Genomic DNA, 26,427 nt, shown 5'->3' on the forward strand with positions numbered 1-26,427 from the left:
GAGTCTGATGTCACAGTAACACTCAGGACTTATAATGGAGTCTGATGTCACAGTACCACTCAGGACTTATAATGGAGTCTGATGTCACAGTAACACTCAGGACTTATAATGGAGTCTGATATCACAGTAACACTCAGGACTTATAATGGAGTCTGATGTCACAGTAACACTCAGGACTTATAATGGAGTCTGGTGTCACAGTAACACTCAGGACTTATAATGGAGTCTGATGTCACAGTAACACTCAGGACTTATAATGGAGTCTGGTGTCACAGTAACACTCAGGACTTATAATGGAGTCTGATGTCACAGTAACACTCAGGACTTATAATGGAGTCTGATGTCAGAGTAACACTCAGGACTTATAATGGAGTCTGATGTCACAGTAACACTCAGGACTTATAATGGAGTCTGATGTCACAGTAACACTCAGGACTTATAATGGAGTCTGATGTCACAGTAACACTCAGGACTTATAATGGAGTCTTATGTCACAGTAACACTCAGGACTTATAATGGAGTCTGATGTCACAGTAACACTCAGGACTTATAATGGAGTCTGATGTCACAGTAACACTCAGGACTTATAATGAAGCCTGATGTCACAGAAACACTCAGGACTTATAATGGAGTCCGGTGTAGAGGACTGAGATTGACTCCAGACCACACATGCACTCTTGGACACGGGGGGTTCTAGCCCCGGATTGGCCGATCGTCTGTGCCCATCATTTCTTCCTGTGTCTCTATGTCTATCACCCAACCTCTGTTCTTCCACCTGTTCTATGAGAAACAGTCAAACATGGTTAGGAACAGTAAATACGGGACTAGAACTCAATAGATCCTACAGACTCCCGAGACTCCCAGAGACTCCCAGAGACTCCCAGAGACTCCCGAGACTCCCAGAGTCTTCCCGAGACTCCCAGAGACTCCCAGAGTCTTCCCGAGACTCCCAGAGTCTTCCCGAGACTCCCAGAGACTCCCAGAGTCTTCCCGAGACTCCCAGAGACTCCCAGAGACTCCCAGAGACAAAGGCTTTGAGAAAGGGATTCAGGAGGTGATGGTGGAGGAAAGGAGGGAGGGAAAGACGGAGACCCAATGTCCATGGCTTTGAGAGGGTTACATGGGAGGGAGGGAAGGAGGGAAGGGGAGAACACTAACCTGATGTTCCTCCAATGTCCATGGCTTTGAGATTACGTGCTTTGATGATGTTCACAGTGATGGTGTTGGCTGTTGGGTTATAGCACAGAGACACCAGCAGGTCCCCTCGCCTCCCCTGGGGAATACACGCACGCACGCACGCACGCACGCACGCACGCACGCACGCACGCACGCACACACACACACACACACACACACACACACACACACACACACACACACACACACACACACACACACACATAGACACACACACACATAGACACACACACACACACAGACACACACACACAGACACACAGACAGACACAGACAGACAGACAGACAAACCGACAGTTAGTCACTTTTTACATGCAGTGTAGACACATCACCCTTGATCTGGGCCTATACTCACAAAGCATCTTAGTGTAGGAGTACTAACCTCAGAACAGTTTCACATGTTAAATCATAATGACTAATAGGGGAAACCTAATAGGGGAAACCTGATCCTAGATCAAAGTAGAATCCCTACTCCCTAGATCCCTAGATTTGTTGAATGGAGAAAGACTGTCCAGTCTTACAACCTGGATTTGTTGAATGGAGAAAGACTGTCTAGTCTTACAACCTGGATTTGTTGAATGGAAAAGACTGTCCAGTCTTACAACCTGGATTTGTTGAATGGAGAAAGACTGTCTAGTCTTACAACCTGGATTTGTTGAATGGAGAAAGACTGTCCAGTCTTACAACCTGGATTTGTTGAATGGAAAAGACTGTCCAGTCTTACAACCTGGATTTGTTGAATGGAAAAGACTGTCCAGTCTTACAACCTGGATTTGTTGAATGGCGAAAGACTGTCCAGTCTTACAACCTGGATTTGTTGAATGGAGAAAGACCGTCCAGTCTTACAACCTGGATTTGTTGAATGGAGAAAGACCGTCCAGTCTTACAACCTGGATTTTGGTCAAGTTGACCCAACCCTACTCACAGCTCCATCCATGCAGGGTTTGAGCTCCTTCCAGAAGGTCTGCATGTGTCCCAAGTCACTGAGCTTGTTGAGAGGGATGGAAACCTCCCCGATGGGGTCGTTACGACTGAACCGGTCAAAGTCCAACACCTGGAGGTACAGAGTCCTCTCCCTCACCTTCTCATACGGGAAACCTGGGTGGTAGAGGGGGGGGGGGGAGACAGGCAGAAACAGAGAGAAGAAGAAACAGCGACAGTGAGAGATATGGATAGAAAACCGTTATGTGAAAAGAGTCACACTTTTGGAAAGAGGTATTTTGACCTCAATAGGACTTCCTGGTTAAATAAAAGACTGAAATATATCCTCAACAAGAACCTGAGCAAATCATATCAAATTGTATTGGTCATGTACACAGTTAGCAGGTGTTATGGTGTTATGCAGCAAAATGCTTAGGTTACTATCAATCGATGCAGTAAATGGAAAACAAGCACGCAATAATACAAAATTATAAACTTATTTAAAAAATTTAGCACAGCAGCGGCAGCATACACAGGACTTCTGGACATGGGAGGAAATTCTGGACGGTGAGGGACCCTGGGTACAACGTGGAGAATATCGCCGCCCTCGTGAAGAGCTGGAGGCAGCTAAAGTCGAGAGGCGGTGGTATGAGGAGGCAGCACGGAAGCGAGGCTGGAAGCCTGAGAGTCAAGCCCCAAAATTTATTGGGGGGGGGCCTACAAGGGAGCTACGGGGAGCATTCAACCAGGTAAGGTTGGGCAGGCTCGGTGCTCAAGGGAGCCAGTATGCCTGCACGGTCCGGTATATCCGGCGCCACCTCCCCGCCCCAGCTCAGTACTACCAGTGCCTACACCACACACCAGGCTTCCAGTGCGTCTCCAGAGCCCTGTTCCTCCTCCACGCACTCTCCCTATGGTGCGTGTCTCCAGCCCGGTACCACCAGTTCCGGCACCACGCACCAAGCCTCCTGTGCGCCTCAGCCGGCCAGAGTCTGCCGTCTGCCCAGCGCCGCCTGCACTGCCCGTCTGCCCAGCGCTGTCTGAGCTGTCCGTCTGCCCAGCGCCGTCAAAGCCGCCCGTCTGTCATGAGCCTTCAAAGCCACCCGTCTGTCCTGAGCCACCAGAGCCGTCCGTCAGTCAGGAGCCGCTAGAGCCGCCCGCCAGACAGGAGCCGCCAGAGACGTCAGCCAGACAGGAGCCGCCAGAGCCGCCCGCCAGACAGGAGCCGCCAGAGCCGCCCGCCAGACAGGAGCCGCCAGAGCCGCCCGCCAGACAGGTGCCGTCAGAGCCGCCCGCCAGACAGGAGCCGCCAGAGCCGCCCGCCAGACAGGAGCTACCAGAGCCGCCCGCCAGACAGGAGCCGCCAGAGCCGCCCGCCAGTCAGGAGCCGCCAGAGCCGCCCGCCAGACAGGAGCCGCCAGAGCCGCCCGCCAGACAGGAGCTGCCAGAGCCGCCAGAGCCGCCAGCCAGCCATGACCTGCCAGAGCCGCCAGCCAGCTTTGACCTGCCAGGGCTGCCAGCCAGCCATGACCTGCCAGAGCCGTCAGCCAGCCATGACCTGCCAGAGCCGTCAGCCAGCCTTGACCTGCCAGAGCCGTCACTCAGTCCGGAGCTGCCCCTCAGTCCGGTGCTGCCCCTCAGTCAGGAGCTGCCCCTCAGTCCGGTGCTGCCCCTCAGTCAGGAGCTGCCCCTCAGTCCGGTGCTGCCCCTCAGTCCGGTGCTGCCCCTTGGTCCAGTGGGGTTGATATGGAGGGTCGCCATTAAAAGGAGGCCACGGAAGCGGCGATTAACTATGGTGGGGTGGGGGCCACATCCAGAGCCAGAGCCGCCACCGTGGACAGATGCCCACCCAGACCCCCCCCCCTATAGGTTCAGGTTTTGCGGCACGAGTCCGGGGGGGAGGGGGTACTGCCACGTTCCTGACCTTATTTCCTTTGTTTAGTATTGTTTAGTTGGTCAGGACGTGAGCTGGGTGGGCATTCTATGTTATGTGTTTCTATGTTGGGTTGTCAACTAGCCTGATATGGTTCTCAATCAGGGGCAGGTGTTTTACGTTTCCTCTGATTGGGAATCATATTAAGGTAGGCTGTTCTCACTGTTTGTTTGTGGGTGATTGTTGCTGTGTCTGTGTTTGTTCGCCACACGGTACTGTTTCGTTCGTTTGTTCCTGTTCGTGCGTTCATGTTTTATTATGTTCTCAAGTTCAGGTCTGTTCACGTCGTTTATTGTTTTGTAGTTTGTTTTTTCGTCTTCGTTTAATAAACGATAGTATTTATTCAAACCACGCTGCGCTTTGGACCGATCCTTGCTCCTCCTCAGACGAGGAGGAAGACGAACGTTACAAGGACATCTATATATAAGCCTATATATGTCAATCTAGAATAGCATTATCTATTTTGAATGATATTTGAATGGAGAGAGAAAGACGGAGAGAGAGTGCTCACGCATGCACTGATTTAACTCAAAGATATTCGAGTGATAGGCTGATTTCAAACTCTGCCGCCGCAATTAAAAAAAGTATAATCTTTACAATTAACAAAACAAGGTGACCCCTGAAAGCCAGAAGGAGATGGGTATTCTGTCGTTATATTACTGTAGGATAGGCTATGCTGCAGAAAATGTAGGCCTACATGTCACGAGAAAAAAAGTTACCATGATGAGATGACAGGTCTACATGCATTGTGAACTATGCTCCGTACTGAGATGGGATGTCTGTCCCCACCCTGTCCCCCCCCCCCCCCCCCCCCCCCCCCGAGATGGGCCGTCTGTCCCCACCCTGTCCCCACCCCGAGATGGGCCGTCTGTCCCCACCCTGAGATGGGCCGTCTGTCCCCACCCTGAGATGGGCCGTCTGTCCCTACCCTGAGATGGACGGGCTGCCTGTCCCCACCCTGAGATGGGCTGCCTGTCCCCACCCTGAGATGGGCTGCCTGTCCCCACCCTGAGATGGGCTGCCTGTCCCCACCCTGAGATGGACGGGCTGCCTGTCCCCACCCTGAGATGGACGGGCTGCCTGTCCCCACCCTGAGATGGACGGGGTGCCTGTCCCCACCCTGAGATGGACGGGCTGCCTGTCCCCACCCTGAGATGGGCTGCCTGTCCCCACCCTGAGATGGGCTGCCTGTCCCCACCCTGAGATGGACGGGCTGCCTGTCCCCACCCTGAGATGGACGGGCTGCCTGTCCCCAACCTGACATGGACGGGCTGCCTGTCCCCACCCTGAGATGGACGGGCTGTCTGTCCCCACCCTGAGATGGGCGGGCTGTCTGTCCCCACCCTGAGATGGGCGGGCTGTCTGTCCCCACCCTGAGATGGGCTGTCTGTCCCCACCCTGAGATGGGCTGCCTGTCCCCACCCTGAGATGGGCTGCCTGCCTGTCCCCGACCTGAGATGGGCTGCCTGCCTGTCCCTACCCTGAGATGGACGGGCTGCCTGTCCCCACCCTGAGATGGATGGGCTGTCTGTCCCCACCCTGAGATGGGCTGTCTGTCCCCACCCTGAGATGGGCGGGCTGTCTGTCCCCACCCTGAGATGGGCTGTCTGTCCCCACCCTGAGATGGGCTGCCTGCCTGTCCCCACCCTGAGATGGGCTGCCTGTCTGTCCCCACCCTGAGATGGGAGGGCTGTCTGTCCCCACCCTGAGATGGACTGTCTGTCCCCACCCTGAGATGGGCTGTCTGTCCCCACCCTGAGATGGGCTGGCGAGATGGGCCGTCTGTCCCCACCCTGAGATGGGCTGCAGAGATGGGCCGTCTGTCCCCACCCTGAGATGGGCCGCCTGTCCCCACCCTGAGATGGGCTGTCTGTCCCCACCCTGAGATGGGCTGTCTGTCCCCACCCTGAGATGGACTGTCTGTCCCCACCCTGAGATGAGCTGCTGAGATGGGCCGTCTGTCCCCACCCTGAGATGGGCTGCCGAGATGGGCCGTCTGTCCTCACGCTGAGATGGGCCGCCTGTCCCCACCCTGGGATGGGCTGTCTGTCCCCACCCGGAGATGGGCGTGCTGTCTGTCCCCACCCTGAGATGGGCTGGCGAGATGGGCCGTCTGTCCCCACCCTGAGATGGGCCGCCTGTCCCCACCCTGAGATGGGCTGTCTGTCCCCACCCTGAGATGGGCTGCCGAGGTGGGCCGTTTGTCCCCACCCTGAGATGGGCTGTCTGTCCCCACCCTGAGATGGGCTGCCTGTCCCCACCCTGAGATGGGCTGTCTGTCCCCACCCTGAGATGGGCCGCCTGTCCCCACCCTGAAATGGACTGTCTGTCCCCACCCTGAGATGGGCTGCCTGTCCCCACCCTGAGATGGGCTGCCTGTCCCCAACCCGAGATGGGCTGTCTGTCCCCACCCTGAGATGGGCTGCCTGTCCCCACCCTGAGATGGGCTGCCTGTCCCCACCCTGAGATGGGCCGCCTGTCCCCAACCACCCTGAGATGGGCCGCCTGTCCCCAACCACCCTGAGATGGGCTGCCTGTTCCCACCCTAAGATGGGCTGCCTGTCCCCACCCTGAGATGGGCTGCCTGTCCCCACCCTGAGATGGGCTGCCTGTTCCCACCCTGAGATGGGCTGCCTGTCCCCACCCTGAGATGGACGGGCTGCCTGTCCCCACCCTGAGATGGACGGGCTGCCTGTCCCCACCCTGAGATGGACGGGCTGCCTGTCCCCACCCTGAGATGGACGGGCTGCCTGTCCCCACCCTGAGATGGGCTGCCTGTCCCCACCCTGAGATGGGCTGCCTGTCCCCACCCTGAGATGGGCTGCCTGTCCCCACCCTGAGATGGGCTGCCTGTCCCCACCCTGAGATGGGCTGCCTGTCCCCACCCTGAGATGGACGGGCTGCCTGTCCCCACCCTGAGATGGACGGGCTGCCTGTCCCCACCCTGAGATGGACGGGCTGCCTGTCCCCACCCTGAGATGGACGGGCTGCCTGTCCCCACCCTGAGATGGGCGGGCTGTCTGTCCCCACCCTGAGATGGGCGGGCTGTCTGTCCCCACCCTGAGATGGGCGGGCTGTCTGTCCCCACCCTGAGATGGGCTGTCTGTCCCCACCCTGAGATGGGCTGCCTGTCCCCACCCTGAGATGGGCTGCCTGCCTGTCCCCACCCTGAGATGGGCTGCCTGCCTGTCCCCACCCTGAGATGGACGGGCTGCCTGTCCCCACCCTGAGATGGATGGGCTGTCTGTCCCCACCCTGAGATGGGCTGTCTGTCCCCACCCTGAGATGGGCGGGCTGTCTGTCCCCACCCTGAGATGGGCTGTCTGTCCCCACCCTGAGATGGGCTGCCTGCCTGTCCCCACCCTGAGATGGGCTGCCTGTCTGTCCCCACCCTGAGATGGGCGGGCTGTCTGTCCCCACCCTGAGATGGACTGTCTGTCCCCACCCTGAGATGGGCTGTCTGTCCCCACCCTGAGATGGGCCGTCTCTCCCCAAACTGAGATGGGCTGGCGAGATGGGCCGTCTGTCCCCACCCTGAGATGGGCTGCAGAGATGGGCCGTCTGTCCCCACCCTGAGATGGGCCGCCTGTCCCCAACCTGAGATGGGCTGTCTGTCCCCACCCTGAGATGGGCTGTCTGTCCCCACCCTGAGATGGACTGTCTGTCCCCACCCTGAGATGAGCTGCTGAGATGGGCCGTCTGTCCCCACCCTGAGATGGGCTGCCGAGATGGGCCGTCTGTCCCCACCCTGAGATGGGCTGGCGAGATGGGCCGTCTGTCCCCACCCTGAGATGGGCTGCAGAGATGGGCCGTCTGTCCCCACCCTGAGATGGGCCGCCTGTCCCCAACCTGAGATGGGCCGTCTGTCCTCACGCTGAGATGGGCCGCCTGTCCCCACCCAGGGATGGGCCGCCTGTCCCCACCCTGAGATGGGCTGTCTGTCCCCACCCTGAGATGGGCTGCCGAGATGGGCCGTCTGTCCCCACCCTGAGATGGGCCGTCTGTCCCCACCCTGAGATGGGCTGTCTGTCCCCACCCTGAGATGGGCCGCCTGTCCCCACCCTGAAATGGACTGTCTGTCCCCACCCTGAGATGGGCTGCCTGTCCCCACCCTGAGATGGGCTGCCTGTCCCCAACCCGAGATGGGCTGTCTGTCCCCACCCTGAGATGGGCTGCCTGTCCCCACCCTGAGATGGGCCGCCTGTCCCCAACCACCCTGAGATGGGCCGCCTGTCCCCAACCACCCTGAGATGGGCTGCCTGTTCCCACCCTAAGATGGGCTGCCTGTCCCCACCCTGAGATGGGCTGCCTGTCCCCACCCTGAGATGGGCTGCCTGTCCCCACCCTGAGATGGGCTGCCTGTCCCCACCCTGAGATGGGCTGCCTGTTCCCACCCTGAGATGGGCTGCCTGTCCCCACCCTGAGATGGGCTGCCTGTACCCACCCTGAGATGGGCTGCCTGTCCCCACCCTGAGATGGGCTGCCTGTCCCCACCCTGAGATGGGCTGCCTGTCCCCACCCTGAGATGGGCTGCCTGTCCCCACCCTGAGATGGGCTGCCTGTTCCCACCCTGAGATGGGCTGCCTGTCCCCACCCTGAGATGGGCTGCCTGTTCCCACCCTGAGATGGGCTGCCTGTGCCCACCCTGAGATGGGCTGCCTGTCCCCACCCTGAGATGGGCTGCCTGTCCCCACCCTGAGATGGGCTGCCTGTCTGTCCCCACCCTGAGATGGGCTGCCTGTCCCCACCCTGAGATGGGCTGCCTGTCTGTCCCCACCCTGAGATGGGCTGCCTGTCCCCACCCTGAGATGGGCTGCCTGTGCCCACCCTGAGATGGGCTGCCTGTCCCCACCCTGAGATGGGCTGCCTGTCCCCACCCTGAGATGGGCTGCCTGTCTCCACCCTGAGATGGGCTGCCTGTCCCCACCCTGAGATGGGCTGCCTGTTTGTCCCCACCCTGAGATGGGCTGCCTGTCCCCACCCTGAGATGGGCTGCCTGTTTGTCCCCACCCTGAGATGGGCCGTCTGTCCCCACCCTGAGATGGGCTGCCTGTCCCCACCCGGAGATGGGCTGTCTGTCCCCACCCTGAGCTGGGCTGCCTGTCCCCACCCTGAGATGGGCTGCCTGTCCCCACCCTGAGATGGGCTGCCTGTCCCCACCCTGAGATGGGCCGTCTGTCCCCACCCACCCTGAGATGGGCTGCCTGTCCCCACCCTGAGATGGGCTGCCTGTCCCCACCCTGAGATGGGCTGCCTGTCCCCACCCTGAGATGGGCTGCCTGTCCCCACCCTGAGATGGGCCGTCTGTCCCCACCCACCCTGAGATGGGCTGCCTGTCCCCACCCTGAGATGGGCTGCCTGTCCCAACCCTGAGATGGGCTGCCTGTCCCCACCCTGAGATGGGCTGCCTGTCCCCACCCTGAGATGGGCCGCCTGTCCCCAACCACCCTGAGATGGGCCGCCTGTCCCCAACCACCCTGAGATGGGCTGCCTGTTCCCACCCTAAGATTGGCTGCCTGTCCCCACCCTGAGATGGGCTGCCTGTCCCCACCCTGAGATGGGCTGCCTGTCCCCACCCTGAGATGGGCTGCCTGTCCCCACCATGAAATGGGCTGCCTGTTCCCACCCTGAGATGGGCTGCCTGTCCCCACCCTGAGATGGGCTGCCTGTCCCCACCCTGAGATGGGCTGCTTGTTCCCACCCTGAGATGGGCTGCCTGTCCCCACCCTGAGATGGGCTGCCTGTCCCCACCCTGAGATGGGCTGCCTGTCCCCACCCTGAGATGGGCTGCCTGTTCCCACCCTGAGATGGGCTGCCTGTCCCCACCCTGAGATGGACTGCCTGTCCCCACCCTGAGATGGGCTGCCTGTCCCCACCCTGAGATGGGCTGCCTGTCCCCACCCTGAGATGGGCTGCCTGTCCCCACCCTGAGATGGGCTGCCTGTCCCCACCCTGAGATGGGCTGCCTGTCCCCACCCTGAGATGGGCTGCCTGTCTGTCCCCACCCTGAGATGGGCTGCCTGTCCCCACCCTGAGATGGGCTGCCTGTGCCCACCCTGAGATGGGCTGCCTGTCCCCACCCTGAGATGGGCTGCCTGTCCCCACCCTGAGATGGGCTGCCTGTCCCCACCCTGAGATGGGCTGCCTGTCTCCACCCTGAGATGGGCTGCCTGTCCCCACCCTGAGATGGGCTGCCTGTTTGTCCCCACCCTGAGATGGGCTGCCTGTCCCCACCCTGAGATGGGCTGCCTGTCCCCACCCTGAGATGGGCCGTCTGTCCCCACCCTGAGATGGGCTGCCTGTCCCCACCCGGAGATGGGCTGTCTGTCCCCACCCTGAGCTGGGCTGCCTGTCCCCACCCTGAGATGGGCTGCCTGTCCCCACCCTGAGATGGGCTGCCTGTCCCCACCCTGAGATCGGCTGCCTGTCCCCACCCTGAGATGGGCTAACTGTCCCCACCCTGAGATGGGCCGCCTGTCCCCACCCTGAGATGGGCCGTCTGTCCCCACCCACCCTGAGATGGGCTGCCTGTCCCCACCCTGAGATGGGCTGCCTGTCCCCACCCTGAGATGGGCTGCCTGTCCCCACCCTGAGATGGGCTGCCTGTCCCCACCCTGAGATGGGCTGCCTGTCCCCACCCTGAGATGGGCCGCCTGTCCCCAACCACCCTGAGATGGGCCGCCTGTCCCCAACCACCCTGAGATGGGCTGCCTGTTCCCACCCTAAGATTGGCTGCCTGTCCCCACCCTGAGATGGGCTGCCTGTCCCCACCCTGAGATGGGCTGCCTGTCCCCACCCTGAGATGGGCTGCCTGTCCCCACCCTGAGATGGGCTGCCTGTTCCCACCCTGAGATGGGCTGCCTGTCCCCACCCTGAGATGGGCTGCCTGTCCCCACCCTGAGATGGGCTGCTTGTCCCCACCCTGAGATCGGCTGCCTGTCCCCACCCTGAGATGGGCTGCCTGTCCCCACCCTGAGATGGGCCGCCTGTCCCCACCCTGAGATGGGCCGTCTGTCCCCACCCACCCTGAGATGGGCTGCCTGTCCCCACCCTGAGATGGGCTGCCTGTCCCCACCCTGAGATGGGCTGCCTGTCCCCACCCTGAGATGGGCTGCCTGTCCCCACCCTGAGATGGGCTGCCTGTCCCCACCCTGAGATGGGCCGCCTGTCCCCAACCACCCTGAGATGGGCCGCCTGTCCCCAACCACCCTGAGATGGGCTGCCTGTTTCCACCCTAAGATTGGCTGCCTGTCCCCACCCTGAGATGGGCTGCCTGTCCCCACCCTGAGATGGGCTGCCTGTCCCCACCCTGAGATGGGCTGCCTGTCCCCACCCTGAGATGGGCTGCCTGTTCCCAGCCTGAGATGGGCTGCCTGTCCCCACCCTGAGATGGGCTGCCTGTCCCCACCCTGAGATGGGCTGCTTGTTCCCACCCTGAGATGGGCTGCCTGTCCCCACCCTGAGATGGGCTGCCTGTTCCCACCCTGAGATGGGCTGCCTGTCCCCACCCTGAGATGGGCTGCCTGTCCCCACCCTGAGATGGGCTGCCTGTCCCCACCCTGAGATGTGCCGCCTGTCCCCACCCTGAGATGGGCTGCCTGTCCCCACCCTGAGATGGGCTGCCTGTCCCCACCCTGAGATGGGCTGCCTGTCCCCACCCTGAGATGGGCTGCCTGTCTGTCCCCACCCTGAGATGGGCTGCCTGTCTGTCCCCACCCTGAGATGGGCTGCCTGTCCCCACCCTGAGATGGGCTGCCTGTCCCCACCCTGAGATGGGCCGTCTGTCCCCACCCTGAGATGGGCTGCCTGTCCCCACCCTGAGATGGGCTGTCTGTCCCCACCCTGAGCTGGGCTGCCTGTCCCCACCCTGAGATGGGCTTCCTGTCCCCACCCTGAGATGGGCTGCCTGTCCCCACCCTGAGATGGGCTGCCTGTCCACACCCTGAGATGGGCCGTCTGTCCCCACCCACCCTGAGATGGGCTGCCTGTCCCCAGCCTGAGATGGGCTGCCTGTCCCCACCCTGAGATGGGCTGCCTGTCCCCACCCTGAGATGGGCTGCCTGTCCCCACCCTGAGATGGGCTGTCTGTCCCCACCCTGAGATGGGCTGTCTGTCCCCACCCTGAGATGGGCCGTCTGTCCCCACCCTGAGATGGGCTGCCTGTCCCCACCCTGAGATGGGCTGCCTGTCCCCACCCTGAGATGGGCTGCCTGTCCCCACCCTGAGATGGGCTTTCTGTCCCCACCCTGAGATGGGCTGTCTGTCCCCACCCTGAGATGGGCCGTCTGTCCCCACACTGAGATGGGCTGCCTGTCCCCACCCGGAGATCGGCTGCCTGTCCCCACCCTGAGATGGGCTGCCTGTCTCCACCCTGAGATGGGCTGCCTGTCCCCACCCTGAGATGGGCTGCCTGTTTGTCCCCACCCTGAGATGGGCTGCCTGTCCCCACCCTGAGATGGGCTGCCTGTCACCACCCTGAGATGGGCCGTCTGTCCCCACCCTGAGATGGGCTGCCTGTCCCCACCCGGAGATGGGCTGTCTGTCCCCACCCTGAGCTGGGCTGCCTGTCCCCACCCTGAGATGGGCTGCCTGTCCCCACCCTGAGATGGGCTGCCTGTCCCCACCCTGAGATGGGCTGCCTGTCCCCACCCTGAGATGGGCTGCCTGTCCCCACCCTGAGATGGGCCGCCTGTCCCCACCCTGAGATGGGCCGTCTGTCCCCACCCACCCTGAGATGGGCTGCCTGTCCCCACCCTGAGATGGGCTGCCTGTCCCCACCCTGAGATGGGCTGCCTGTCCCCACCCTGAGATGGGCTGCCTGTCCCCACCCTGAGATGGGCTGCCTGTCCCCACCCTGAGATGGGCCGCCTGTCCCCAACCACCCTGAGATGGGCCGCCTGTCCCCAACCACCCTGAGATGGGCTGCCTGTTCCCACCCTAAGATTGGCTGCCTGTCCCCACCCTGAGATGGGCTGCCTGTCCCCACCCTGAGATGGGCTGCCTGTCCCCACCCTGAGATGGGCTGCCTGTCCCCACCCTGAGATGGGCTGCCTGTTCCCACCCTGAGATGGGCTGCCTGTCCCCACCCTGAGATGGGCTGCCTGTCCCCACCCTGAGATGGGCTGCTTGTTCCCACCCTGAGATGGGCTGCCTGTCCCCACCCTGAGATGGGCTGCCTGTTCCCACCCTGAGATGGGCTGCCTGTCCCCACCCTGAGATGGGCTGCCTGTTCCCACCCTGAGATGGGCTGCCTGTCCCCACCCTGAGATGGGCTGCCTGTCCCCACCCTGAGATGTGCCGCCTGTCCCCACCCTGAGATGGGCTGCCTGTCCCCACCCTGAGATGGGCTGCCTGTCCCCACCCTGAGATGGGCTGCCTGTCCCCACCCTGAGATGGGCTGCCTGTCTGTCCCCACCCTGAGATGGGCTGCCTGTCTGTCCCCACCCTGAGATGGGCTGCCTGTCCCCACCCTGAGATGGGCTGCCTGTCCCCACCCTGAGATGGGCCGTCTGTCCCCACCCTGAGATGGGCTGCCTGTCCCCACCCTGAGATGGGCTGTCTGTCCCCACCCTGAGCTGGGCTGCCTGTCCCCACCCTGAGATGGGCTTCCTGTCCCCACCCTGAGATGGGCTGCCTGTCCCCACCCTGAGATGGGCTGCCTGTCCACACCCTGAGATGGGCCGTCTGTCCCCACCCACCCTGAGATGGGCTGCCTGTCCCCAGCCTGAGATGGGCTGCCTGTCCCCACCCTGAGATGGGCTGCCTGTCCCCACCCTGAGATGGGCTGCCTGTCCCCACCCTGAGATGGGCTGTCTGTCCCCACCCTGAGATGGGCTGTCTGTCCCCACCCTGAGATGGGCCGTCTGTCCCCACCCTGAGATGGGCTGCCTGTCCCCACCCTGAGATGGGCTGCCTGTCCCCACCCTGAGATGGGCTGCCTGTCCCCACCCTGAGATGGGCTTTCTGTCCCCACACTGAGATGGGCTGTCTGTCCCCACCCTGAGATGGGCCGTCTGTCCCCACCCTGAGATGGGCTGCCTGTCCCCACCCGGAGATCGGCTGTCTGTCCCCACCCTGAGCTGGGCTGCCTGTCCCCACCCTGAGATGGGCTGCCTGTCCCCACCCTGAGATGGGCTGCCTGTCCCCACCCTGAGATGAGCTGCCTCTCCCCAACCACCCTGAGATGGGCTGCCTGTCCCCACCCTGAGATGGGCTGCCTGTCCCCACCCTGAGATGGGCTGCCTCTCCCCAACCACCCTGAGATGGGCTGCCTGTCCCCACCCTGAGATGGGCCGCCTGTCCCCACCCTGAGATGGGGTGTCTGTCCCCACCCTGAGATGGGCTGTCTGTCCCCACCCTGAGATGGACTGTCATTCCCCACCCTGAGATGAGCTGCTGAGATGGGCCGTCTGTCCCCACCCTGAGATGGGCTGCCGAGATGGGCCGTCTGTCCTCACGCTGAGATGGGCCGCCTGTCCCCACCCTGGGATGGGCTGTCTGTCCCCACCCGGAGATGGGCGTGCTGCCTGTCCCCACCCTGAGATGGGCTGCCTGTTCCCACCCTGAGATGGACTGCCTGTCCCCACCCTGAGATGGGCTGCCTGTCCCCACCCTGAGATGGGCTGCCTGTCCCCACCCTGAGATGGGCTGCCTGTCCCCACCCTGAGATGGGCTGCCTGTCCCCACCCTGAGATGGGCTGCCTGTCCCCACCCTGAGATGGGCTGCCTGTCCCCACCCTGAGATGGGCTGCCTGTTCCCACCCTAAGATGGGCTGCCTGTCCCCACCCTGAGATGGGCTGCCTGTTTGTCCCCACCCTGAGATGGGCTGCCTGTCCCCACCCTGAGATGGGCTGCCTGTCCCCACCCTGAGATGGGCTGCCTGTCCCCACCCGGAGATGGGCTGTCTGTCCCCACCCTGAGCTGGGCTGCCTGTCCCCACCCTGAGATGGGCTGCCTGTCCCCACCCTGAGATGGGCTGCCTGTCCCCACCCTGAGATGGGCTGCCTGTACCCACCCTGAGATGGGCTGCCTGTACCCACCCTGAGATGGGCTGCCTGTCCCCACCCTGAGATGGGCCGTCTGTCCCCACCCACCCTGAGATGGGCTGCCTGTCCCCACCCTGAGATGGGCTGCCTGTCCCCACCCTGAGATGGGCTGCCTGTCCCCACCCTGAGATGGGCCGTCTGTCCCCACCCACCCTGAGATGGGCTGCCTGTCCCCACCCTGAGATGGGCTGCCTGTCCCCACCCTGAGATGGGCTGCCTGTCCCCACCCTGAGATGGGCTGCCTGTCCCCACCCTGAGATGGGCCGCCTGTCCCCAACCACCCTGAGATGTGCCGCCTGTCCCCAACCACCCTGAGATGGGCTGCCTGTTCCCACCCTAAGATGGGCTGCCTGTCCCCACCCTGAGATGGGCTGCCTGTCCCCACCCTGAGATGGGCTGCCTGTCCCCACCCTGAGATGGGCTGCCTGTTCCCACCCTGAGATGGGCTGCCTTTTCCACACCCTGAGATGGGCTGCCTGTCCCCACCCTGAGATGGGCTGCTTGTTCCCACCCTGAGATGGGCTGCCTGTCCCCACCCTGAGATGGGCTGCCTGTTCCCACCCTGAGATGGGCTGCCTGTCCCCACCCTGAGATGGGCTGCCTTTTCCCCACCCTGAGATGGGCTGCCTTTTCCACACCCTGAGATGGGCTGCCTGTCCCCACCCTGAGATGGGCTGCTTGTTCCCACCCTGAGATGGGCTGCCTGTCCCCACCCTGAGATGGGCTGCCTGTCCCCACCCTGAGATGGGCTGCCTGTCCCCACCCTGAGATGGGCTGCCTGTTCCCACCCTGAGATGGGCTGCCTTTTCCACACCCTGAGATGGGCTGCCTGTCCCCACCCTGAGATGGGCTGCTTGTTCCCACCCTGAGATGGGCTGCCTGTCCCCACCCTGAGATGGGCTGCCTGTTCCCACCCTGAGATGGGCTGCCTGTCCCCACCCTGAGATGGGCTGCCTGTCCCCACCCTGAGATGGGCTGCCTGTCCCCACCCTGAGATGGGCTGCCTGTCCCCACCCTGAGATGGGCTGCCTGTCCCCACCCTGAGATGGGCTGCCTGTCCCCACCCTGAGATGGGCTGCCTGTCCCCACCCTGAGATGGGCTGCCTGTCCCCACCCTGAGATGGGCTGCCTGTCCCCACCCTGAGATGGGCTGCCTGTCTGTCCCCACCCTGAGATGGGCTGCCTGTCTGTCCCCACCCTGAGATGGGCTGCCTGTCTGTCCCCACCCTGAGATGGGCTGCCTGTCTGTCCCCACCCTGAGATGGGCTGCCTGTCCCCACCCTGAGATGGGCCGTCTGTCCCCACCCTGAGATGGGCCGTCTGTCCCCACCCTGAGATGGGCCGCCTGTCCCCACCCTGAGATGGGCTGTCTGTCCCCACCCTGAGCTGGGCTGCCTGTCCCCACCCTGAGATGGGCTGCCTGTCCCCACCCTGAGATGGGCTGCCTGTCCCCACCCTGAGATGGGCTGCCTGTCCCCACCCTGAGATGGGCCGTCTGTCCCCACCCACCCTGAGATGGGCTGCCTGTCCCCAGCCTGAGATGGGCTACCTGTCCCCACCCTGAGATGGGCTGCCTGTCCCCACCCTGAGATGGGCTGCCTGTCCCCACCCTGAGATGGGCTGTCTGTCCCCACACTGAGATGGGCTGTCTGTCCCCACCCTGAGATGGGCCGTCTGTCCCCACCCTGAGATGGGCTGCCTGTCCCCACCCGGAGAAGGGCTGCCTGTCCCCACCCGGAGATCGGCTGTCTGTCCCCACCCTGAGCTGGGCTGCCTGTCCCCACCCTGAGATGGGCTGCCTGTCCCCACCCTGAGATGGGCTGCCTGTCCCCACCCTGAGATGAGCTGCCTCTCCCCAACCACCCTGAGATGGGCTGCCTGTCCCCACCCTGAGATGGGCTGCCTGTCCCCACCCTGAGATGGGCTGCCTCTCCCCAACCACCCTGAGATGGGCTGCCTGTCCCCACCCTGAGATTGGCTACCTGTCCCCACCCTGAGATGGGCCGCCTGTCCCCACCCTGAGATGGGCTGTCTGTCCCCACCCTGAGATGGGCTGTCTGTCCCCACCCTGAGATGGACTGTCTGTCCCCACCCTGAGATGAGCTGCTGAGATGGGCCGTCTGTCCCCACCCTGAGATGGGCTGCCGAGATGGGCCGTCTGTCCTCACGCTGAGATGGGCCGCCTGTCCCCACCCTGGGATGGGCTGTCTGTCCCCACCCGGAGATGGGCGTGCTGCCTGTCCCCACCCTGAGATGGGCTGCCTGTTCCCACCCTGAGATGGGCTGCCTGTCCCCACCCTGAGATGGGCTGCCTGTCCCCACCCTGAGATGGGCTGCCTGTCCCCACCCTGAGATGGGCTGCTTGTCCCCACCCTGAGATGGGCTGCCTGTCCCCACCCTGAGATGGGCTGCCTGTCCCCACCCTGAGATGGGCTGCCTGTCCCCTCCCTGAGATGGGCTGCCTGTCTGTCCCCACCCTGAGATGGGCTGCCTGTCTGTCCCCACCCTGAGATGGGCTGCCTGTCTGTCCCCACCCTGAGATGGGCTGCCTGTCCCCACCCTGAGATGGGCCGTCTGTCCCCACCCTGAGATGGGCTGCCTGTCCCCACCCTGAGATGGGCTGTCTGTCCCCACCCTGAGCTGGGCTGCCTGTCCCCACCCTGAGATGGGCTGCCTGTCCCCACCCTGAGATGGGCTGCCTGTCCCCACCCTGAGATGGGCTGCCTGTCCCCACCCTGAGATGGGCCGTCTGTCCCCACCCACCCTGAGATGGGCTGCCTGTCCCCACCCTGAGATGGGCTGCCTGTCCCCACCCTGAGATGGGCTGCCTGTCCCCACCCTGAGATGGGCTGTCTGTCCCCACCCTGAGATGGGCTGTCTGTCCCCACCCTGAGATGGGCCGTCTGTCCCCACCCTGAGATGGGCTGCCTGTCCCCACCCGGAGATGGGCTGCCTGTCCCCACCCTGAGATGGGCTGTCTGTCCCCACCCTGAGCTGGGCTGCCTGTCCCCACCCTGAGCTGGGCTGCCTGTCCCCACCCTGAGATGGGCTGCCTGTCCCCACCCTGAGATGGGCTGCCTGTCCCCACCCTGAGATGGGCTGCCTGTCCCCACCCTGAGATGGGCCGTCTGTCCTCACCCACCCTGAGATGGGCTGCCTGTCCCCACCCTGAGATGGGCTGCCTGTCCCCACCCTGAGATGGGCTGCCTGTCCCCACCCTGAGATGGGCTGCCTGTCCCCACCCTGAGATGGGCTGCCTGTCCCCACCCTGAGATGGGCTGTCTGTCCCCACCCTGAGATGGGCTGTCTGTCCCCACCCTGAGATGGGCCGTCTGTCCCCACCCTGAGATGGGCTGCCTGTCCCCACCCGGAGATGGGCTGTCTGTCCCCACCCTGAGCTGGGCTGCCTGTCCCCACCCTGAGATGGGCTGCCTGTCCCCACCCTGAGATGGGCTGCCTGTCCCCACCCTGAGATGAGCTGCCTCTCCCCAACCACCCTGAGATGGGCTGCCTGTCCCCACCCTGAGATGGGCTGCCTGTCCCCACCCTGAGATGGGCTGCCTCTCCCCAACCACCCTGAGATGGGCTGCCTGTCCCCACCCTGAGATTGGCTGCCTGTCCCCACCCTGAGATGGGCTGCCTGTCCCCACCCTGAGATGGGCTGCCTGTCCCCACCCTGAGATGGGCTGCCTGTCCCCACCCTGAGATGGGCTGCCTGTCCCCACCCTGAGATGGGCTGCCTCTCCCCAACCACCCTGAGATGGGCTGCCTGTCCCCACCCTGAGATGGGCTGCCTGTCCCCACCCTGAGATGGGCCGTCTGTCCCCACCCTGAGATGGGCCGCCTGTCCCCACCCTGAGAGGGGCCGCCTGTCCCCACCCTGAGAGGGGCCGCCTGTCCCCACCCTGAGATGGGCTGCCTGTCCCCACCCTGAGATGGGCTGCCTGTCCCCACCCTGAGATGGGCTGCCTGTCCCCACCCTGAGATGGGCCGCCTGTCCCCACCCTGAGATGGGCCGCCTGTCCCCACCCTGAGATGGGCCGCCTGTCCCCACCCTGAGATGGGCCGCCTGTCCCCACCCTGAGATGGGCCGCCTGTCCCCACCCTGAGATGGGCCGCCTGTCCCCACCCTGAGATGGGCCGCCTGTCCCCACCCTGAGAGGGGCAGCCTGTCCCCACCCTGAGATGGGCTGCCTGTCCCCACCCTGAGATGGGCCGCCTGTCCCCACCCTGAGATGGGCCGCCTGTCCCCACCCTGAGAGGGGTCGCCTGTCCCCACCCTGAGCGTTGAGGATTCATCATGCAGACGCCGTAGAGCAGCCAGATTTAGACATCTCATATCATTTAACAGTTCCATTTCACGTCATGCTGTTCATACAAATCGTTTATTATCATTTACCGGTTTTCTCACAATTATTTATCCCGAGAAAAGGGAGTGGTTTTGCATGATAAATCCCGGTAAATCTCGGTTTCCTGCCATTCAACCCTAATGGGCAGTCCAAACAAAGGATCCAGGTCCGGGAAGTCAAATTTCTGGTTGAATTTCAGGTGAGTGAACACTGATCTAATATCCAAAAGGTATTTTCCACTGCAGGTAATAGTCTTAGAAACGTTCTGAGCAAATAATGTAAGAAATAACACACAAGGAGATAGAAAGAGGGCTTGTGCAAGGTACCGTAATACAGGTATGAGAGGGGCATTGTACCGTAAAACAGGTATGAGAAGAGCATTCTAATAACACACAAGGAGATAGAAAGAGGGTGACCTTGTGTAAGGTACCGTAATACAGGTATGAGAGGGGCATTGTACCGTAACACAGGTATGAGAAGAGCATTGTACCGTAACACAGGTATGAGGAGAGCATTGTACCGTAATACAGGTATGAGAAGAGCATTATACCGTAATACAGGTATGAGAAGAGCATTATACCGTAATACAGGTATGAGAAGAGCATTCTAACGTAATACAGGTATGAGAAGAGCACTGTACCGTAATACAGGTATGAGAAGAGCATTGTACCGTAACACAGGTATGAGAAGAGCATTGTACCGTAATACAGGTATGAGAAGGGCATTGTACTGTAATACAGGTATGAGAAGAGCATTCTAACGTAATACAGGTATGAGAAGAGCACTGTACCGTAATACAGGTATGAGAGGGGCATTATACAGTAATACAGGTATGATTAGAGCATTATACCGTAATACAGGTATGAGAGGGGCATTATACCGTAATACAGGTATGATAAGAGCATTCTAACGTAATACAGGTATGATAGGAGCATGATACCCTAATACAGGTATGAGAAGAGCATGATACCCTAATACAGGTATGAGAAGAGCATGATACCCTAATACAGGTATGAGAAGAGCATGATACCCTAATACAGGTATGAGAAGAGCATGATACCCTAATACAGGTATGAGAAGAGCATGATACCCTAATACAGGTATGAGAAGAGCACTGTACCGTAATACAGGTATGAGAAGAGCATTAGAATCCCCACGTACCCTCGAACAGGAAGGTCTCGTTCCAGTGAGGGTTGAGGTTCTTCCTCTTCACCTTGGTCTCCAGCTTGTGCTTCTTGTCCGGCAGCAGGTAGAGCTTGACGAAGGGGTCAGAGGTCCCAGAGAAGTCCTTGGCAGGGAGCTCCTGACCCTTCATAATAACAACAACATATGTCAATTAGCAGTCGTTACTTCAAGTAAAGCGTACATACAATTTCGTAGACGTTGTCTTGAGGGGGAATTAAAAACCCACAATTCTGGCTTTGTAACCGTGTCACTGATACCTTGAGAATCTTGACGGTCAGGGTGGAGTCCTGGAAGCTGTAGCCAACCGAGAACTGGATCCGCCCCAGCTTCTCACAGATAGGACCTTCACCGTCGTCATCCTCAGAGCCTGGGGACAACTGGGGTGTTTGGGGGGGGGGGGGGGGGGGGCAGACGAATACAAACAGAAGCTCAGGATGAAAATCTATACACACGCAGACAGACGCACGTACACACAACACATACACACAATCTTTTCACACACACAGCTCTTTGTTGACTACAGACAGTGGGAGTGGAGGTGGTGGGGTGCCAGCCAGGGTCTTGGGTGTCTGGAGAGTGGAGGTGGTGGGGTGCTAGCTGGATTTTGGGGTGTCTCGTCTTATCATGGTGGCTGGCTGGGGGCCACTGAGAGGGATGTTTTATCATGGTGGCTGGCTGGGGGCCACTGAGAGGGATGTTTTATCATGGTGGCTGGCTGGGGGCCACTGAGAGGGATGTTTTATCATGGTGGCTGGCTGGGGGCCGCTGAGAGAGATGTTTTATCATGGTGGCTGGCTGGGGGCCCACTGAGAGAGATGTTTTATCATGGTGGCTGGCTGGGGGCCGCTGAGAGAGATGTTTTATCATGGTGGCTGGCTGGGGGCCGCTGAGAGAGATGTTTTATCATGGTGGCTGGCTGGGGGCCACTGAGAGGGATGTTTTATCATGGTGGCTGGCTGGGGGCCGCTGAGAGAGATGTTTTATCATGGTGGCTGGCTGGGGGCCCACTGAGAGAGATGTTTTATCATGGTGGCTGGCTGGGGGCCACTGAGAGGGATGTTTATCATGGTGGCTGGCTGGGGGCCCGCTGAGAGAGATACTGACATGAAGCAGACTGAAGCACTTTCATTTACCCACTAATGTCCTTAGGAGGCTGAGGAGTCTCTCTCTCTCTCTCTCTCTCTCTCTCTCTCTCTCTCTCTCTCTCTCTCTCGGTCTCTGTCCCTCTCTCTCTCTCTCTCTCTCTCTCTCTCGGTCTCTGTCCCTCTCTCTCTCTCTCTCTCCTCTCTCTCTCTCTCTCTCTCTCCCTCTCTCTCTCTCTCTCTCTCTCTCTCTCTCTGTCTCTCTCTCTCTCTCTCTCTCTCTCTCTCTCTCTCTCTCTCTCTCTCTCTCTCTCTCTGTCCCTCTCTCTCTCTCGGTCTCTGTCCCTCTCTCTCTCTCGGTCTCTGTCCCTCTCTCTCTCTCGGTCTCTGTCCCTCTCTCGGTCTCTGTCCCTCTCTCTCTCTCTCCGTCTCTGTCCCTCTCTCTCTCTCCTCTCTCTCTCTCTCTCTCCCTCTCTCTCTCTCTCTCTCCCTCTCTCTCTCTCTCTCTCTCTCTCTCTCTCTCTCCCTCTCTCTCTCTCCCTCTCTCTCTCTCCCTCTCTCTCTCTCCCTCTCTCTCTCTCCCTCTCTCTCCTCCCTCTGTCTCTGTCCCTCTGTCTCTGTCCCTCTGTCTCTGTCCCTCTGTCTCTGTCCCTCTGTCTCTGTCCCTCTGTCTCTGTCCCTCTGTCTCTGTCCCTCTGTCTCTGTCCCTCTGTCTCTGTCCCTCTGTCTCTGTCCCTCTGTCTCTGTCCCTCTGTCTCTGTCCCTCTGTCTCTGTCCCTCTGTCTCTGTCCCTCTGTCTCTGTCCCTCTCTCTCTCCTCTCTCTCTCTCTCTCTCCTCTCTCTCTCTCTCTCTCTCTCTCTCTCTCTCTCTCTCTCTCTCTCTCTCTCTCTCTCTCTCTCTCTCTCTCTCTCTCTCCTCTCTCTCTCTCTCTCTCTCTCTCTCTCTCTCTCTCTCTCTCTCTCTCTCTCTCTCCTCTCTCTCTCTCTCTCTCTCTCTCTCTCTCTCTCTCTCTCTCTCTCTCTCTCTCTCTCTCTCTCTCTCTCTCTCTCTCTCTCTCTCTCTCTCTCTCTCTCTCTCTCTCTCTCTCTCTCTCTCTCTCTCTCTCTCTCTCTCTCTCTCTCTCTCTCCTCTCTCTCTCTCTCTCTCTCTCTCTCTCTCCTCTCTCTCTCTCTCTCTCTCTCTCTCTCTCTCTCTCTCTCATATATTCTCCCCAAGTCCCCCTATGTTTTTATATATTCTCATACCTCTCAGCTGGAATGAGAATTTAGGGAATTAAAATTATCTTAACCTTTCTCTCCCTCCTTTATCACAGCTGATATGCTAATTGATAGCAACATCAGCGCACAGACAGAGAGAAAGATTCTCCTGCACTTGCTGCTGTCATTATCCCTGCACTGTATTCTCACTGTCCCTCCCTCCCTCCCTCCCAGTTCCTTGATACTGCACTACGAGCCCTGCTCAAAAGTAGTTTACTATATAGAGAATAGGGTGCCATTTGGGATGCAGACTTGGTCTTAAAACCCTACTCTTAGCTGACAAGGACCATGTCTCCGGTGAGTGAGTTCTGCCCCTGAACAAAGCAGTTAACCCACTGCTCTTAGGCCGTCATTGTAAAATAAGAATTTGTTCTTAACTGACTTGCCTAAATAAAAAAACATAGTAATGGGAGCAGCATGTTTATGCAAACCAACCGTTTAACCACCTGATGGACCAATCAAAGGGTTTGACCAGGATTAAGAACCCCTGTTTTAGGCTAGTGATAGGTGGGTTTCGTATCTTGAGACCACATATTGTGTACTGTACACCTATCCAGTCCTCTCAGATCTAGCCAAGTTCCCAGGGGGTAGAGGGTTGGCACTAGGGGATGAATAAGGATTTGTGGTTGATTGTGGGTGTAGGAGGAGGAATAGGAGGAGGAATAGGAGCAGGAGTAGGAGGTGGAGGAGGAAGGGAAGGAAGAGGAGGAGGAATATGAATAGGAGAAGGAATAGGAATAGGAGGAGGAATAGGAGGAGGAGGAATAGGAGGAGGATGATGAGGAGTAAGAATATGAGGAGGAGGAGGAGGAGGAGGAGGAGGATGAGGAGGAATAGGAGGAGGAGGAGGAATAGGAGGATTAATATGAATAGGAGGATGAGGAATAGGAGGAGGTGGAATAGGAGGAGGTGGAATAGGAGGAGGTGGAATAGGAGGAGGTGGAATAGGAGGAGGAGGAATAGGATGAGGAGGAATTGGAGGAGGAGGAATAGGAGGAGAAATAGGAGGAGGTGAATGAATAGGAGGGAGAGAGAGATGGATAAGGGAGGGAGGAACGATGTGTCGTACCATGACCATGTCTCCGGTGAGTGAGTTGGCCAGATCGGTGACTGAGGAGTGTCCGTCGGGGGGATGGCCCTTGGGACTGTTGCCTGGCTTGTTGCACACGCCCCTGTAGAGAGAGAGGACAGGGTGACCATGGGGCTGACTCCAGACTCCACAGAGAGAGAGAGAGAGAAGGGTCGGAACGGGACGAGGTGAACACCCAGGCCCAGGATGTGCTCATTTGATATATTTGATGTTAGAGCCCTGTCTGATTGTAAGATTGTTACTGAGTCTGGAGTACACACCCAACATGTAGTTGGTATAGAAGTTAGTATAGAAGTTCGTTAGCCTACCTCCTACAAGGATATTCATGCAAATGAATTTAATGGTGGAACATAATGTTATACGAGTGGAACACGAGCCCCTATCAGATGTACCAGGACCTAAACAAACAACATGTTGACAGAAAAGCTCCCCCTAGTCCTCAATACATGTAGAGTGACATAGACAGACATGTATAGTGACATAGACATGTATAGTGACATAGACATGTATAGTGACATAGACAGGCATGTATAGTGACATAGACATGTATAGTGACATAGACATGTATAGTGACATAAACAGACATGTATAGTGACACAGAAAGACATATATAGTGACATAGACAGGCATGTATAGTGACAGCGACATGTATAGTGACATAGACATGTATAGTGACATAGACATGTATAGTGACATAGACATGTATAGTGACATAGACAGACATGTATAGTGACACAGAAAGACATGTATAGTGACATAGACAGACACGTATAGTGACATAGACAGACACGTATAGTGACATAGATAGACACATATAGTGACATAGACAGACATGTATAGTGACATAGACAGACATGTATAGTGACACAAAAAGACATCTATAGTGACATGTATACTATAGACAGACATGTAAATTGACTTGCAGAGGACCTGATGACATTGCGCAGTACGTGTGTCTGTCTGTGTATTGGTGAGAATTCAACGGCAAAACCAAAAGAGCCAGTGTATCCAAATTGTAAAGTTGACACTTGTAGCACACTGTAAAGTTGACACTTGTAGCACACTGTAAAGTTGACACTTGTAGCACACTGTAAAGTTGACACTTGTAGCACACTGTAAAGTTGACACTTGTAGCACACTGTAAAGTTGACACTTGTAGCACACTGTAAAGTTGACACTTGTAGCACACTGTAAAGTTTACACTTGTAGCACACTGTAAAGTTGACACTTGTAGCACACTGTAAAGTTTACACTTGTAGCACACTGTAAAGTCTACACTTGTAGCACACTGTAAAGTTTACACTTGTAGCACACTGTAAAGTTTACACTTGTAGCACACTGTAAAGTTGACACTTGTAGGACACTGTAAAGTTTACACTTGTAGCACACTGTAAAGTCTACACTTGTAGCACACTGTAAAGTTTACACTTGTAGAACACTGTAAAGTTTACACTTGTAGCACACTGTAAAGTCTACACTTGTAGCACACTGTAAAGTTTACACTTGTAGCACACTGTAAAGTTTACACTTGCAGCACACTGTAAAGTTTACACTTGTAGCACACTGTAAAGTTTACACTTGTAGAACACTGTAAAGTTGACACGATATAAACTACCATTGAGACAGTTAAAGCTGGGCTTCTGCTGTACGTCGAGACAGTTATTGAAGTAGATTTTAGTGTGGCGGCCAGTTGTGCAACACCACAATATCATCATAACATTTCCAAACAGAGACAGAAAAAGAAACATAAAAACATTTCGAACAAACTTATAAGACAAGATAGGAGAGTGGGAGAGAGAGAAAGAAGGACATAATGAAAGAGAGAGAGAGAGAGAGAGAGAGGAGGGGCCAGTGAGGGGACCCCGTTTATGCAATGTTAGACTGACTGGACACTGAGACTCCATAGTAGACTGACTGGTCAAGACTGGTCAAGACTGGTCAAGACTGGTCAAGACTGGTCAAGGCACATTGAGAGGAAAGGAAACGATACACTGTTAGGCAACGAAATGAAGTGAAAGAGAGAGAGAGATGGAGAGAGAGCAGCAGACATACATACACGTTAGAGGCTGCAGAGAAGACATACGGAGGAACGAAGAAAGAAAGAACGAAAGAAAAAAATAACCAACCACCGAAGAAGTATAAAAGCTGAGTTAAACATGAATCTGTATTAGAGAGAACAAGCAACGTTAAATAGCATGAACAAAGTGAGGTTAAAGGTTACAGAACGTTCCGGACGAAAACCAAGAGTGACATATTAACAAAACAGCAGCACATTGGGAGAAAAACTGAGCTGCAAGAAAGAAATGAGAAATGAGAGAGAACGAAGGAAAGCCTGGAAACACAAGAAAGGCTTGTTGTTTTGTCAGT

General features: G+C 58.6%; 1 protein-coding gene across 4 annotated transcripts in view; it reads right to left on the bottom strand.

Moving 5' to 3' along the window:
* The window catches only part of LOC129856189 (synaptotagmin-7-like), a 371,304-nt gene that overhangs the window by 8,022 nt on the left and 336,855 nt on the right, over nucleotides 1-26,427 (bottom strand). For all 4 annotated transcript variants that reach the window (XM_055924304.1, XM_055924306.1, XM_055924303.1 and 1 more), the window contains 5 exons: nucleotides 24,040-24,142; nucleotides 20,889-21,008; nucleotides 20,608-20,755; nucleotides 2,123-2,295; nucleotides 1,159-1,273 (listed from right to left, as the gene is read on the bottom strand). In XM_055924304.1, the coding sequence (XP_055780279.1) occupies nucleotides 1,159-1,273; nucleotides 2,123-2,295; nucleotides 20,608-20,755; nucleotides 20,889-21,008; nucleotides 24,040-24,142 (659 nt within the window). The remainder of the gene's footprint in view (nucleotides 1-1,158; nucleotides 1,274-2,122; nucleotides 2,296-20,607; nucleotides 20,756-20,888; nucleotides 21,009-24,039; nucleotides 24,143-26,427) is intronic.

Source organism: Salvelinus fontinalis, chromosome 5 (assembly GCF_029448725.1).
Source record: "Salvelinus fontinalis isolate EN_2023a chromosome 5, ASM2944872v1, whole genome shotgun sequence".
In the NCBI taxonomy this organism is placed as follows: Eukaryota; Metazoa; Chordata; class Actinopteri; order Salmoniformes; family Salmonidae; genus Salvelinus; species Salvelinus fontinalis.